General features: G+C 38.6%; 2 protein-coding genes across 2 annotated transcripts; one reads left to right on the plus strand and one right to left on the minus strand.

Moving 5' to 3' along the window:
• Positions 1–223: 223 nt before the first annotated feature.
• LOC121417918 (retinol dehydrogenase 10-B-like) lies at positions 224–12,095 on the minus strand. The gene is made up of 6 exons (XM_041611649.1): positions 11,866–12,095; positions 5,489–5,734; positions 4,455–4,726; positions 2,507–2,757; positions 1,672–1,797; positions 224–1,366 (listed from the first exon to the last, which is right to left on the minus strand). The coding sequence occupies exons 2-6, from the start codon at positions 5,727–5,729 to the stop codon at positions 1,243–1,245; spliced, it is 1,014 nt and encodes a 337-aa protein (XP_041467583.1). The 5' UTR covers positions 5,730–5,734; positions 11,866–12,095; the 3' UTR covers positions 224–1,242.
• A 2,215-nt stretch (positions 12,096–14,310) lies between these two features.
• LOC121431117 (putative nuclease HARBI1) lies at positions 14,311–15,402 on the plus strand. Its single transcript, XM_041628621.1, has one exon. It carries the CDS (start codon positions 14,311–14,313, stop codon positions 15,400–15,402), a length of 1,092 nt encoding a protein of 363 aa, XP_041484555.1.
• Positions 15,403–17,741: the final 2,339 nt, after the last annotated feature.

The following is a 17,741-nucleotide window of genomic DNA, read 5'->3' on the forward strand; positions in this document are numbered from 1 at the left end:
CACCATCATCATTATCATCATTGTCATCATCACCATCATTAATATCATTATTGTCATCATCATCACCATCATTAATATCATTATTGTCATCACCATGATCATCATCATTATCATTATCATCAATATCATCATCAACATCATCATCATCATGATCGTCGTCGTTATCGCAATCGTCTTTGTTGTTATGAGACGTGAAATGACAACAAGACAAGATAATTTGAGATATAGTACTATTTGTTGAAATTCGTACACAGCAAATAGAGAATCATTTGCTACAATGGCACATTTCTGAAATAAATTGATTGGAAATGAGTCATAGGAACTAGCAGCATACATAATATAATGCAGAAATATTTAAGTACATTTACTAATTGAATTCCATATCTACAAATAATTCACCAGTCATGTGAGTGGAAACTACGCATAATTAAGAAAAAGGGCTATATACATTAATTAAATACAATAATTTAAGATTTAAAAATATGCACACAATATTCGACTGTGACATTGACATATTCCCACAATCACTGACATGAAGAAGAGAGATATATTTGCAACAAATAATGCCTTAAAATTAAGGGCAGTAAATAAGTTTGTTGACACACTTTGCTGGAAACCTCAGTGCGTACACGTGAAAATGCTTAGTCAGTATAATCGGAACCTCCACTATCAATCTTGTTCAAATATTTAAAACATGTGATTTTATAGCTCAGCATTAAAAGAAAATTTACTATGAAAATACAACTGGTGCTTCACCTTTGTTATTTCTGTTTAAATTGGACTACAAATATATTATACCTAGGTCACATGTATTCCTCACGGCCGTTTTAATTGTTTTTATTTTATGGTACAAAAAAATGTTAAAACGGCTGTTTTCGAATCGCTGTACGGCCGCCGTAGAGTAATTGTGACCGAGGTATTAGATGTAATACAATTTTGAGATGTGGTGTAAAACCAAAGGATAGCAAATGGTAAAATGGTAACACACATCCTTAACAGTATAAGTAAATTTCATCATCTGCTAATTTAACACTTATGCACAAGTTACTCTCTGAGAATATCGCCATTACAGCATGGAGGATTCGAAAAACCAAGGCCTGAGTTAAATTGAATTTCGAAATACGATGAGTTTAATACTCCCTCTCGAACATCGGCGATTACATTTTAAAAAATCAATACGACTTTTATCTGCTTGATTCGTCGAGTCATAATTATGTGACATGTGTGACGAGAGAAGAAGAATCACTCAATCTTTGTCACTGCTTGCTCATCGACAGTCTGCCCTCTACGTCCAACAAAGGTTTTCATTGCCTTCTCGTTTCCAGCGAAGTCTTCAAGGAGAAGTATGGCCTTCAGAGGTAGTATTCTGTGTACAGAAGGAAATGACGAATAAATGAAACGAAAAATCATTAGGAAGTACTGAATCACTCATCTGACAAATTTAATGTATAAAAATCATGACAATGACATACACTTATTTGTCCCAACTATGTGGCACATTCAGAATATTTATGCTTCTTTAATTTTTCTATATTTATTCATATCAACATTTTTCTGGGGTGAACTTGACCTTTAATGACACATTACGAATCGCCAATGGCGAATGATGGCGCTATCCATCGTGAGCAGTGATTTCAGTGGATAAAATCAAACGTTCTAAAATGAGCTTACTTTGAGATAATGACAACAATATTGAAGATGAAAGGTGTCCTGACCACGTCTGTGTTAGTTTGTACAGCTTCTACAACCTTGTCAGCTACGTACTCGGGTTTAAGGGTAGGGAACAACAACTCTGCTCTGTAATCAAAACACAATAGAATCAGCATTATGGTAGTGTTGCGTTTTCAAAATATTGGACGCAAACCAGTAATGACTGTTGAGGAGTGATGGTATGCCAACAAAAGCCATGTAATTTTCATCTTATCTATTTAGTTATCTATCTTTGTTATATCATCAAAACCGGTCTATGTTGTATTCCGATGACACTTTGAATGATTTTGTGGGGTCTATAGCCACTCTAAATGCAAAGGACTCGGGTCCCTAAACGTGCTAAAGATGAGATGAGATGATCAAGTTCTGATGAAATAAGATTTCAATCCATTAAGAGTGAATTTTTACTGTTTTTTGTGAAAGGTCATTTTTTACACTGTCACTCAAAAAAAGGCAAAAATCATTCGTGAAAGAATGAAATCTCATTCCACCAGGACTGGTCCATCATCTTACTAGGCTGAGAGTAGTGAGATTAGATCGATTAGCTCCTTTTGCATTTGGAGAGTAAGAGATCTTAAAACAATCAGAAAGTGTTATAGAATCTAGAGATAAACAATTCAGACTCTGGAAAAAATTGTTTAATTATTATTATTTCATATCTAAACACTAATTTGAGATTCATTTTAAACGCAAATAATCTGGTTTCATTTTTAAATAATCTATATTGAGTGTTTTCTTTCATTTCCCATTTGCAAAGTAATAAAACACATGGATATTGAGCTGTGTTCCCACTCACGACTTTTTGATCCTCGCTCCGTCAAACATTCCGGTGTCGATCTTGTAAGGATTGACCAGTGTAAAATGGATCCCATCTTTCCGCTGAGCCCGGACCTCGCGTAGCAAACTTTCGTGGAGTGCGACAGCAGCGAATTTACTCATACAGTAATCGCTCAATCCTGGTACTACAAGCTCACCCATGATACTAGCTATAGTGACGATATGACCGTGATTCCTCTCCAACATGTGAGGAAGGAACGCCTTCAGGGTCTTAAGTCAGAATAAAGATAGAGAGATAAAAAGTAATGTTAGCAATAAATAGCAAGAGGAAGAAGACTCAGCTGAGACAGTCACGGTGAAAGTTCAGTGTGCCAATGTTATAACAGATTAAAACAGGAGGGTATGTGAAGTTTGGAATAATGAGGGGGGTAGGAGAGGGAAGTGGTATAAGAAAGAAGATATGAAAGAATGACGTTTACAGACTCTATCGAGCCTAAAGGAGGCACATCACTATAAACCCGGCAAAACCATAACTCTACAGTACATTATTTTAGCAACCTGGTTTGATACGAAATCAAGCCCCGGTCCTTTACACCAGATGATCGAAGTTCCCTCTACGTTGTCGAAATTCAGACGTGGCGCCAACTTTGTTTGATTTCTCGAAAGATTTTCACTTGCGTGCTACGTTCGCGCTAAGTCATTGTGAGGTTTATGATGCGTGGTGTGTGGCGCTCCCACTAAGTTTATTCTGCGAGCAAAAGCGGTCCATGCTACGTCGAAACGATCCCCGCTACATTCTGAATACATCCAGGAGATTACGCGACTTCGACTTGCTGCACCTTGTATATTTGGACGTACCGCCAACTGATACCCCATTGAAGCAAAGCTCGTCGCATCAAAGAAAAATAGCCATGACGCAGTGGGGCCTACTATACGGTGTACAGAAAGCGCAGTGAAAATCCGCCAGAGGACTTTTAACATGTCAAAAGTTCACGTAACGAGAGCGCCGTCTGAACAGTGCGTAATGACGCAGTAAGGACCTACTAACAACTGACGTTGCATCGACGTTGAGGACATCGGGAGAACGTGGCAACAACTCTATGTCTCTATCCATGTCTCCTATACTACTTCTATGCGACCACTACACGGCCATCACGCATATCAAGTTGGTGCTAAGTCCAAATAAACGAAGGTACAACAATAGCAATCTGCTGGATGTAGGAACCGCTTCGACGCAGCATGGACCACATTTGCGCGAAGAATAAATCTAGTAGAAACTTAAGAAGAACCTGGCGCGGACGTAGCATGCACTTGGCAATTTCACATTTTTTTCAGAAAATCAAATGAAGGTGGTGCCGGGTGCTAGGTTTTCTTCGGGCCTTCAACAACGTAGCGAGAACTTCACCTGATGTATAGGACGTAGTGACATCTGAATGTGCGTGGCGGCCACACAATAGACATGGACAGAGTTGTTTCTCGTTCCATTCCACCATATCTATGCTTCGTCGTTTGAGCTGTTAGTAGGTCCTAAGTAGGTCCTTGCTGCGTCATTACCATGCACTCTTCAGATTGCGCTCCTGCTACATGAACTTTGGACATGTTCAAGATCCACGTAGTGGAAAATGTGTCTCTGGAGATCACGCAGACTATGCCACGTCAATAACAGTTCTCGCTGCGCTCTCTGTTCGCTGTAGCAGTTCCTGCTTCACGGGAATTTTTCACTGACGCAGCGAGAAATTAATGGACGCAGCGTTGGTGTAAAGGATACCCCCACCCCCTTTTAATTGAATGAAATGGAATGGAGCTATTCAACCCAGACATTTCTCACTTTTCTTCCTCTCCTCTTTCTCTTCTTTAAAAATAAAATCATGCAGGCGACCTGCCCCCCCCCCCCCGCCCTCCCTGCAGCCTCTCCTAAGTGGCAATTAAACTTCCATAACAAATTACAGGAAAAAATCAGTCTTTACCCACGCATGAGCCAATGAATTAACATTCATTGTCCTCTGGTAATCCTCTTCTTTCAAATCCTGGAAGTACTTCCCGGTCACAATGCCTGCGTTGTTAACCAGCATGGTCACGTCCCCGACCTCTTCCCTCACCCTCTGTGCAGCCTCGTTGACCGTCTCCATCTTGGTGACGTCACAGGTATACCACCAGGCCTTTCCGCCGTTCACGCGTACCATCTTCGCCGTTTCTTCAACGGCAGAGGCGTTGATATCCCACAATACCACTCGTACGCCTGCATGGATTCGAATGAATAAGAAAGAAAGTTTTCCGATTGAAAATTTTGAACGTTCCTGCTGGAAGAAACACAGTGTGGACAACGATGTAGTGTATTCACACTATGTTCCACATTGTTATTTCACACTGCCATTCACACTGTGATGTCAGAACACATTCTGTTTGCACTGGATGGTGTGGATGCACTATGAAATTAAAAGTAGCACAGCGAAATGGTATTCACAGGTTAGCCATTCTGTGGAATATAATCTACAAGGTAGCCAGTCTAGCCACACTGTGATGCTATGTTGTTCACACGATGATGATGGTGACACGGTGTATTCAGAATGCGGTCACATCGTATGGCTTACACTGTGGAATATTTCACTGAATGCCACCAATCTGTGAGAATCTGTTACCACACTGCGTAGTATACACACGGGGAGGGGCGGGGTCACACATGTTTTCACACTCATTTAGCATGTTTTCATAAGTGTGGGCACAATGATTATTTCCATTTTCAAACTCTGAAGACCATACTGTGTCATAATCTTCAGGATCAGCACCTGCAATAATAATTACATATACCAGCATCCCCCGTGGAAAAAAAGTTTCTAGTGCCCTGATGTACAGCTGTAAAGTAAATGAATTGTTTTCGCGTTTAATATTGGATAAAATCTTTTAGGAAATAAATGAAAACCTTGTCGGAAAAAAGCATATATCAATCCTTTCATGAAACGCTCCCCAAGTATGGCAGGGGTTACCCCTTCAAGCCACTCACCTAATGCAGAAAACTTGAGCGCGAAGAGCCTGCCCATGCCGCTGCCAGCCCCCGTAATGAGCATCGTCTCACCCTCCAGAGATTTCGACCTCAGGAAACTTGGTATCATCCATATTAGGAAGGCCTCTATGGTAACCAAGAGAATGTGGAGATGAAGGATCACAAGTTCACCAATGAACTCGAGGATATTCATCGCTCTCCTGCTTAGATCACCGTCACGATCGGCTGACGCGTCAGACATTTTCCCTAATGAAAAGAATTTGGCGGGTAAAGTTTCATGTAAATTCTGACAACGCACTCAAAGGGGATGTCCAACTCTCCCTCCCCCCCCCCCCTCTATATATCTCTCTCTCTCTCTCTCTTCGTATCTGATTTACCAATTCTCTTTATTCTGATAAAACACACACTATTGTGGCTTAACCGGGCCCTGTCGGGGTAATATTTCGCTCCTTTTATTCAAAGAAAAATAACTTGGCATTGTGTTTGCAAGATGATCTCTCTCTCTAACAAATGCATAGCCGTACGCCGTCGGGCCCCGGGGTGGGAGTTGCCCTACTTTGAAAAACGTACTTTTTATTGCATTTTTTCACAATTCATTTCATGTGTGCATTAAATCATACACCCGTGTTGAACATAACACCATGGTGAAAAGCTTGCTCGCTTCATTAATGCCCCCCCCCCCACACTATAGAACGTCTTTGTCATTTTCTTAAATTAAAATTTATGCTGCAGATAGAGAGTAGTTTTTCCTCTTTGATTTAATGGGCAATGCATGACGTGTTAATCGAAGGGCGCAAAATAAAAAATATATAATATTTATGCAAACGTTTACAATATGTTGTTCGTTTGTGGTACTTATGTGGTAATTTATTCAGCTAACTACTGTTGAATAGCGAACAGATAATCTACTTTCATATAAATTGTAATTTTATGAATAATGTACGACTCGTTTTAACTTTCCACATATCTTGCTAGTCAATAATTTTTTTTATGAAGAATCGTCCCCATTAAGTTTGCTGCACATTGAAACATTTCTTACAGTACTAAAAGTTCAGGAGTACTTATTATCATGATTATGTACCAGCATAAAATTCAACTGCCCTAGAAAAAATAGAATGCTAAGGTCATTGCCGCGTAATATGATCATAGCTTCTTGTACTAGTAGTAAACTATGACGGAGATATATGATGCTGTAAATCAGCGGCGTATTATGACGTCTGGGGAAACATTGAAGTTGCCTCGCCAAAAATCCTCAAAAATATATAAATATATTTGTCCGTTTTGTCACCCCTTTTCCTCTTTCACGTGTTTGTCCCCTTAAAAGTGTCACTCGAGGAATTTGCCCGTTTAACCTCCCCCCTTATAACTCACTGACCAGGGAATCCCTCCGGGGGGACTTCCATTCACGGTTGGATACCATGCCCGACCATGGGGTCTCAAAAAGCACCCTAAACACGTATTTTCCATATACTGAAAATGCACCCCTTAACAAGTATTGGCGTGTAAAATCCTACCTTTAACAATTATTGGAAACAAGTACAGGAATATTTTATTCTTATGCCACGGGTCTTTGGTCGTCGGTTTTACCTTTACACATCATTTAGTTTGTACGACCCCACATTCCACACCTCGCGCAAATCGGACTCTAAACACGTAGTGTTGGGGCAAAAAGGACATACTTTATAAAACATTTTAATTTTGTTTTATCATCCCCACAAATTTGACCCTAAGCACGTAACTTTCCTAGCGAAATAGATACCCTTTTTTCATTATTTTGTGTTTTCGTCACCCTTTTCACGTTACGTACGTAACGTGCCCTATCGTGAAAAAGACATAATTTCTACGTGTTTTTTGGTCGCGCATGGTATCCACAAGTAGATGTAAGTGCCCCCCCCCCCGGAATCCCTGCAGTGACATTAATTCAATACGTACCTATATAACATACATACATACATATCAGGTACTTATATAGCGCTTTACCATAAATATGATCAAAGCGCTGTACAAGAAATAACTTAGAATAATATTAATGAAATTACATTAAGCAGCACTTATAACTATAGCTATGGGGATTGGTGCCTGATCTTAATGCCCTGGGGTGGTATTCTGAGGTCATTTTATCTTTAAAATATTTTATTTTATCTCTTAAAATGAAATTGTATTCTGAGATGAGATTTTATCTCTCACATAAAATTTTAGATTTTATCTTGCGCATAAATTTTATCTTGCGTATCTACAGATGATACGCAACAGAACAATGGCTGCGTACACCTACCCATCGCGTATCTGGACATTGCAACGCGGGTGATGTGCTTGCGCCAAAGTTACTTTGAAGAAAAAATAAAATAAACTTAAAAGAGGGTAGGGGCTATTTTATCTCCGCGATGGTGATTTCGTCAATATTTCTAGGTGAATGAACTCAAAATGTTGACAAGAAAATGAAGAAAAATTATATATTCATTGAGAACAACACCTTAAAGTTATCCCTGTACAATCAGGAAGTATTTCATAATAGTTTTCTTGACTGATATTGTCTATGAAATGATGCTTGAAAAGATGCGAAATAGACTTCGAAAAAAAGACAAGAGTATTGTCATTTTTTTAAAAAGAAAACTCTGAAAGACGCGCAAGCGTATAGTGCAAGCGTATTTGGAGTCAATAAATTGACGCAATCTGACTTCTTTGCCACACCTCCTAGCGGAATGGATTTTCATTGGTTGAGTGATATGTGAGAGCTATAAAAGCGCGTTTCTAATTGGATATTAATTTAAAAATAGGTGTGTCTTACAGAGATAAAATGAAGATAAAATTGTTCTCAGAATACCAATTCGGAGAGATTTTAAGGGTATTTTATCTCACTGATTTTAACGGAGATAAAATATTTTATTTTATCTGAGATAAAATGGATCTCAGAATACCACCCCTGTTCACCCGCAATTTAAAGAACTTGCCCAGGAGGCAATCCGGCAGGTTCATAACTCACAAGGGCTTTAAAAACACCAGGCCTATGCTAAACACTGACAAAGAAACAACTTACGCAAGAAAACTAAACATGAATATTCAAACCAACACTTACACAAACAAAATCATAAAAGGAGAAAAAAATCACAGCGAGCAGATAAATAAGCAAATGCGTTGTCACCATAAGAACCAAATTCAATGACCCTTGTGATGTGGAATCCATGATATGCAACGAGGTTTAAAAACAATCCAAGATGCATGCAACTAGGTTTTTAGATATATATAGCAAAGATAACAGCGTCAGCACAATAGGCTATTAACTAAACATGATGCGATATCTCAAGTTCCACCTTTGCACCATCTATTGATATGCACATGATAGGCCTAATGAAGAATATATAATAATTTTCTTATCACGTTAAAGCAGACATTATACACCAATGCAATCTAATCACGGGATGTATATCATCTTAGTATTGGCTTGAATATCATCACACTTTTTTCCACTCTGAAAAAACCCCACAAATCAGTCAAAAATGACTAGTTAATAGGGTCAGCTGGGTGCGACTGTTATTTTAGTCATATTTGACTATTTGTAGTCGTATTTTATTAGAACAGAGTTATTTCTGACTAGAATATAATTGTCAGTTGAACCCAGCTGACTACTGTTCTAGTCAATTTGACTGATTTGTTTTAAGAGTATATGGAGTGTCAGTTTACAACACATTCATGCACCGTGGCCATGTGTTAAAAATAGAAGAATAGGATATGAGTATATAATGTCATTAATTTCAGTGATATTTTTTTATATACATTGTCTTTGCCATAAATAATAAGTGATTCGAGATGAGACCTAGGATTCGAAAGAAAAGTGGACCAGCATTTCTGTTCAGTCTTGAGACATGGTCTGCGTTCACTGATGCATTAATTCGCGCCTGGCACACAAATCTTACCTGACTGAAGTGAGTGCAGTAAAGATAAACAATGAGAATCTTCCTGGTATCTTCTTTGTTTCGATACATGGCAGTAAGCAGCCCCGAAATATTTAAAACTTACCTTTTCTTTACTGAAAATTGTTTTAATATCGACAACAATAGTATGCACGAAATCCTTAAATTTCACCATGGAGGTTAATAGCTCTATGATTTCACTCTACAAAATGCAAAAGCGCCAATAACAAGCTCGGTCGCTTTGCTGCGTCGCTTTTTTTAAACCCTTAATACACGTCTTGCACCCAAGCAAAAAAGTTCCGTGTACGACCATGTTTTAGTACATTATTATCTTTCTATTTATAAATCGAGACAAGTATACCAAGACCACTAATTTTCCAAGGAATAATTACCCTGTGCAATCTATATACAGGTAACCTAGTGGTGTTATCTTCTGAGAAACCCTCAAGAATATTACATAATCATGACAAGACGACAATATCTCATTCTAGTTCGAATTGAGTAAAATCAATTTAAAAAATGCACTTTAATCTGACAAACCTTTGAACGATGATTGAGAATCAATACTCTCTGTTCCTGTTAATGTTTATTGATCAAGATACGTAATAATGTGCATCATTGGTTGGATATTTTTTTCTTTTTAAATAAGGTTGGCTACAACTTATTGTATTCCTAAAAACAAACGAATATACATAAACAAACATCAACAACAACAAAACAAACAATATGCTAAATGATAACTTAATTTTCTATTTAAAAAATAAATGAAAGTGTGATGGACACGCCAGGCTAAAAATAGCATGATTTGTACAGATTCAGAAATATCAATATTAAGAAACAAGTGGAATGCCTCTGGCCGTCTCACCTGCATCACGTGGTTCAATATAGTAGCAGTGCTGACTTTGAAAACTACTCTAACTCGCACAAGATGTTCAGTGAGACATGGTTACTCTTATGTCCACTTTTTATGAACTAGACCAATAAACTTACAGAGATATGATGGTTATTCAACAAAAAAACCCAACATGGCCAAAGTTCATTGACCTTACATGACCTTTGACCTTGATCATGTGACCTGAAACTCGAACAGGATGTTCAGTGATACTTGATTACTCTTATGTCCAAGTTTCATGAATCAGATCCATAAACTTTCAAAGTTATGATGGTAATTCAACAGATACACCCAATTCGGCCAAAGTTCATTGACCTTTGACCTTGGTCATGTGACCTGAAATGCGCGCAGGATGTTCAGTGATACTTGATTACTCTAATGTCCAAGTTTAACGAACTAGACCAATAAACTTTCAAAGTTATGATGGTAATTCAACAGATACCCCCAATTTGGCCAAAGTTCATTGACCCTAAATGACCTTTGACCTTAATCATGAGACCTGAAACTTGCACAAAATGTTTAGTGATGCTTGATTACTATTATGTCCAAGTTTCATGAATCAGATCCATAAACTTTCAAAGTTATGATGGGAATTCAACAGATACCCCCAATTCGGCCAAAGTTCATTGACCCTAAATGACCTTTGACCTTGATCATGTGACATAAAACTCATGCAGGATGTTCGGTGATACTTAATTAATCTTACGTCCAAGTTTCATGAACTAGGTCCATATATTTTCTAAGTTATGACATTTCAAAAACTTAACCTCAGGTTAAGATTTTGATGTTGATTCCTCCAACATGGCCTAAGTTCATTGACCCTAAATGACCTTTGACCTTGGTCATGTGACATGAAACTCTGGTAGGATGTTCAGTAATACTTTATCAAACTTATGGCCAAGTTTCATGAACTAGGTCCATATACTTTTTAAGTTATGATGTCATTTCAAAAATTTAACCTCAGGTTAAGATTTGATGTTGACGCCGCCGTCGCCGTCGGAAAAGCGGCGCCTATAGTCTCACTCTGCTATGCAGGTGAGACAAAAACTGAAAATTTTGATTAAATCGGACAAGGAATCACAAAATTATTCCTTTTAATGATTGGCATTATTTCAGTGAAACAAATTCAATGAGCAAATCTATGATGTCATAATGTGTTTATTCAGATTTCATCCTCCAATAATTATAAAAAAAATTAGATTGACAACTGATTTAATCCATTAGATATTAACTGCTACAACTTATAAAAGAAAACATATCATACACACATGTATTAAAATATGAAATAATTACAATTTCATGTAATAACGTAAAAGGGAAAGCGGGGATATGACATCATGACTTTACCTTATGATTATTCATGACGACATGCATATCAGTTATTTTTTGAAAATATAGCTAAACTTCAAGATTCAAAGTTTTCGATTTTTTCAGAATTTGAAGAAATTTTCAGCACGATGCTCGGTGAATTTTATTATATTTATTAAGATATGATTATTTCAGCATATAGCGTCCCCCTTTAACGCATATGCCCTTCCCGGATCGGAAGATTCATAAAATGCCATTATACATACCTTATATAGTACTGCACTTTAAAACTGTATGTTTTCTGTGTCTTTCACATTCGTCTCGATGAGTGTCATTGAGGTACTAGCCCAACGATTTGCCAGTCTACATCCAGAACCGTATCGGATATTTCACATAGACGCTTCTCAAAACCCGGAACCGAACTGGCGTATCGGATATAGAAGCTTCTCTCCTTTGATACAACACCTATCTCTGTCCAATGTCTGAATTTTCTGCTAACGTCTGTAGAAGGAGGGAATGTAAGATAAGCATGACAAACTTCATGTCTTGACACTCCAAGAAAAAAAAATGTATTTCCAGCATAGGCGGCGGAAGCGGGGGGTCCTGCCCCCCAAAAAAATTTGAGGTGGGGGGGTACAGTCCCCCCTTAAATTTTCTGTTGATAACCTTTTTTTTTTGCTTGTCAATTTTATTTCCTTCGTTCCCCCCCCCCCAAATTTACGTGGACCCCCTGAAATGTTTGTGCCCCCCCCCCCCCTAAAATTGAGGTTGATGACCTTTTCTTTATTTTGCTTGTCAAAATTTTTTGGCGATCCCCTACTGAAATGTAGGTTGATAACCTTGTCAATTTTTTTTCCTGTGTCCATCAAAACAATTCAGGGGGACCCCTCCTAAATTTTGGGGCTTCTGCCGCCAATGATTTCCAGTCATTTTCAGGAAGGAATGAATCTTTGTTTCACATCACAATGAAGAGAAAATTAAAATACTTCAAATAATAAAATACAAAGTAATTGGGTGATGTCATCGGTCCCTCCATTTCCATACCGACCAGGATGTGCATGAATTGTTTTGTAAAATTAAGTGAAACTTTAAATGTCATAACTTTCTTATTCACGTCCGATTTTGATGAAAATTTCAGAGTTATACATGTATTTGCTTGATTTTTCTCTTTTTATTCAAATTAACTTCTTATTGGGGTGGACTTCCCATTTAATGAACCTGCAGCCTGATGCATAAAACTTTTTACTTGAGAAAAAACTCTGGTAAAAAAATACCTCAGGTATTTCTCAGGTAAAAAGTTTTATGCAACAGGCCCCAGGTAGGTTGATTAAAACATTTCTGAGAGTGTACGAGACAGCTACACCGAAGAGAAATTAGTTTACAGGCCTATATACACCTTTGAATTGAGGTTATAGCATAATTATGATAAAATGAACATTTAAACAATCACGTAGGGGTTATTTGTAATGTGTTACTTGAAAAATAATGATATTGTATTGTTTGTCTAATGAATTCAATAAAATACAACTTAAAAAAAAAACAAGTGAAGCTTCGTAGATTATAACTTTGAAACGAGGAACCGCTATACCTGGTCCCACTGGCCGACGGATACAAACGTATTCATTAAGGAGACATACAGCTGACGAGCAAAATTTCGCGGGTGGCCCCATCCGCTTTCATCCGCTCCAGAAATGGACAATATTGGCGAAAAAATGCGAAAACATAACGGAAAAGCACGGATGTGGGTAGTATGTAGCGCGGATGTTTAACGGTTGTTCATCGTAAACCTTGCGGATGAAAACGGATGGAAGTGGATGACAGCTCCGAAGGGGAGGGTTTTTATTACTTATTTACGAGATGCATACGCTTACATCCTTTCTACGTTTATCCGTGCTACCAACGATGTATATAGACGTTCCATGTACCTTATCTTTCCTCCCTCCATCCGTTGTTCAGCTTCAGTGGATCTGAAGGCCCGGTCCCAGTGACATTTAGGATGGATTGCGCATAAATTGCGGATAAAATTTGATTACAGACGCTAAACATCCGCAATATTCGTAAAGTATGCTGTTTTAAGACGGTTATTTTCCGCACATGTCCGTAATCATCCGCAAAGGCACATTTTTCCGTTCCCAGGAGTTTTGGGCTGCCCAAAACTCCTGGGAGCGGAAATCATCCGGTTTATATGCGCAATGCATACGCAATGCATACTCTATGTATGCGCTGAATTTTCGCAGTTATCCTGTGATATCCGCAACGGACATGGGATTGCGGATAAGTAGCGGACTGGGATAGAATGCGAAACGAATGCATAGCGTGCCTAATACGACTTTATACCAAGCTATAATAATTTAAAAAGAATGCTTACAGACTGGTCACGAATAGTGCGTTTGTATTACGACTGTTTCGCGAACAATTTGCGAGTACACAGCAAACAGCAAACATTCATCGTAAACCCAGATTATTATATAAATGTAACAGAAAATGAAATTTGACCGTCATTTTAAGAACAGTTGTGTAGAATATAGGATGTTGCCATGGATCATCACGGACATTTGATAGTTGCAGCCATCCAACAACATAACAATCTTCTCTTCCAAGTTCAACGTTTGATCAAAATACGGAAAAGAAAGCGAAGGAGAAATCAAAGAGCGGTCTGGGTGAGACCTTGGATTGGCAGAAGACTAGATCTAGGCATGTACAATAGATTGATGGTGGAGCTGCGTAACGAAGATCCACGTGCCTTCCAGAACTTTAGGAGAATGCCTCCAGACATGTTTGACGAACTGGTGAACCGGCTCACTCCTCGACTGCTCAAGACACAGACCAACTTCAGAGCGAACTTAGAGCCTGGACTCAAAGTGGCCATAACCCTACGCCATCTTGCCTCTGGTTCAAAATACAGGGACATGCAGTACGGTTGGAGGGTCCCTCACAACACAATCAGCAAAGTTGTCAGAGAAGAATGTACAGCCATATCAGAAGAGTACCTTGATGAACAGATGACTTGCCCTACCAACGATGGAGAATGGCGTGAAATTGCCAATGACTGGTTGCAGAGGTGGAACTTTCCTCACACAATCGGCGCGATTGATGGCAAGCATGTGGCATGCAAAGCTCCCCCAAACTCAGGCTCGGAATATTACAACTACAAGGGCTTTTTCAGTATCATTTTAGTTGCCCTGGTCAGTTCTGGCTACAAGGTTCTTTTGGCTGACGTATCAGGAAACGGTTCCGCATCAGATGCTCAAATATACAACCAAAGTGAGCTGAAGCAAGGTCTCGAGAACGGCGACATTATGGGTTGGCCAAATCCAGATCCCTTACCCAATGACACCCAAGATGTCCCATACTTCATTGTGGGCGACGATGCTTTCTCTCTGAGAACATACCTAATGAAGCCATACAGTGCAAAGGCCCTGACCAGGGAAGAGCGTATCTATAACTACAGGCTGTCGAGGGCCAGGAGAGTCGTCGAGAACGCATTTGGTATCAAGGCGAATAGATTCCAAGTCATTCTCACCACCATGCAGCACCATGCCGACACAGTCAGGCTGATACTGAAGACTTGCATTCTGCTCCACAACCTAATGCGCACCCGCTACCCAGTCCTACAGAACAGGCTTGTGGACCGGCAGCTGAAGAATGGACAAATAGTTCCTGGAGAATGGCGAAGGGGCCAAAACCTTGTTGACACAGTGGAGTGCTCTTCTTTTATATGGTCTCGATTCAAATGTATCACATTCGCAATGCGACCGTTGTTTCCGCACCACGTGCGCATTGCATTCTCTATGCATACGTAATACTTCCGCAATAATCGTTTAGCATCCTATTTTTGTCCGCAATACATGTGTTATACTTCCGCATTACTTTCGTTACATTTTCGCAATGTCTGCAATACATTCCACAATTTTACAAGCAATATCCCTCGTAAAATAGCATTCGCAAGGTAATTCGTTTTTATTCGTGATATTTCCGCTTTTAATCGTAATTTGTTCGCTGTACATCTTTTATGTATCCGCAATTTTAAAGTGGATTTTTATTTTTTTTGGCCAAATTTAATGCGGATGACAACGAATGACCGAAATTTGTATTCGCAATTCATGCGTAATTCAACTTCCCCCCAGTGGGACCGGGCCTTGAGTTGTGAGGGTGCAGAGGATACAGCGGACGTTTAACGGATGATAGCGGATATGGAACGTTTGTTTCTCGTATATGCCGCGGATGTACATTACATCGTACCGGCGGAAAGTTTATCCGTTGATCTGTTCTATAGGTTTTGTGCAGCTCAAAACTTTTTGCGCGGATGAAATCACAGCGGAAGGATGCTCGATGGATAGAGCCAACACGTACGCAACGAGTACACAACGGATGCATAGCGTTTTCCAACGGATTTAATCCGCTTTGCATCCGTAAGTGCAGTGAGACCGGGCCTTAAATCGTATGCGATGCATGGCGTAAGCATAGGGTACATAACCCGATAAATCAAAGCTTTCAACAATTTAAATCGAAACATTATATGGCGTAAAACTCACATTGACCAACTTTATTCTTCCCTCTGATTGTAACGAGCTACATGTCAGTTTCGAGAAAAATGGGGGTTCAGCTCAAAATACTATCCATTTTATCTTCTCGATGATACAGATGCATGACAAACGAAACAAATTGGCCAACCTGTAGACAAAACAAAACAACATTGCTATCAGACATTGCTCGAGAAGGATATCATTAATCATGTTAACTGCATACTCAACTTGGTCCAGAGTCGCCATCAAATTGTATGTCCTTCACATTCGATGCTAAAAATGTTTACTGGAAGAGATAATTAATGATTAAGTCTAAAGGTTGCTGATTATTATCGACAAAATAATCAACTTCGATGGGAAAACAAAAACCATCTTGATACGTTATGCTTAATTATTATGATGGTATTATGGGTTTATCATATTTCATGACAAACTATAAACCTGCTGATTGTAGAAACAAATGAGGAATCAAGTTACAGCGACCAAATTTACAACGAAAAAATTTATATTTCATTCAAATGAAGCCAAATATATAAAAGAAAGTAAAGAAAGGGGGGAAAATCGCACACATTGAATTGCTGTACGATTTCTTTTAAGATATGAAGAAAATCGCGTTATCTATTAGCACTTTATAAAAAAAAATGGTATAGTTTAGATGGCAATATATTCGGATTCTTCTTTGCCCGCATTACAAAAAAAATCTGCAAACTTACTTCACTCTCTTGGGAGAATTTTAACGGTATAACCAAAGCTTTCAAATTCAATTACTGCTCTTACGAGACTGATGAGGCTGTGGAGTTTGGCAAAATGTGGATGACCGCGCCGTGGTATACGATTCGAACAACAAATTTCTCATAACATGGAGAATAAAACCACTCGCACGCTTCCATGGAAAATATATAAGTAATTATTCAATATTAATTTGTTTTTAGTTTAATCGTTCCCTTTATATTATATTACGGTGTCAGGAAATATTTTCATCTTTTGATGTTAACGACGAGTCTAAATTCAGAAACATAACCGCACAAGATAGGTAAATGGAATATTAGATTAGTTATATCTTTATATTTGTTTTCAGTCTATGTGCATCTATACATGAAAACGATTGTTTCATTCATTAACGTCAGTATTCCAGTTTGCGCCAAATCACGATGGTGATGTGAAAATGTTTAGACGAAACAATGACAAATCCGTAGAATCAATTCTGAGGTATATTTTTGTATACAAAACTGTAAGTAGTTATGACTTTTCGAGAATTCTTAACATGCTTAATGTTTACGCATACCGAAAACGGCACAATTAGCCTAGATCTTTTGTTTGAGTTATACAAACATGACAAAAGCGATTCTTTCTGGAATGCAGTTCATTGAATAGGGCATTAGCATACCTAGAATACTGTTACAGTCAGACACATTTTGAATAGTCATAATAGTCGAAAGGTAATCAAAATGTATAGACCTCTCAGCTCTTTTAAATCAATGTTGGTCGAACAGAGCAGAAACATGAAGATGATACAAAAAATAAACTTTCAAGACATGGGACTGTCAGAACAGTCGGAAGGTTTGGCACAGATCCCATTTACCTGTGTAGAGTTGTTCGATTATTGTTGCTTTGGT

This window comes from Lytechinus variegatus, chromosome 1, assembly GCF_018143015.1.
Source record: "Lytechinus variegatus isolate NC3 chromosome 1, Lvar_3.0, whole genome shotgun sequence".
Lineage (NCBI taxonomy): Eukaryota > Metazoa > Echinodermata > Echinoidea > Temnopleuroida > Toxopneustidae > Lytechinus > Lytechinus variegatus.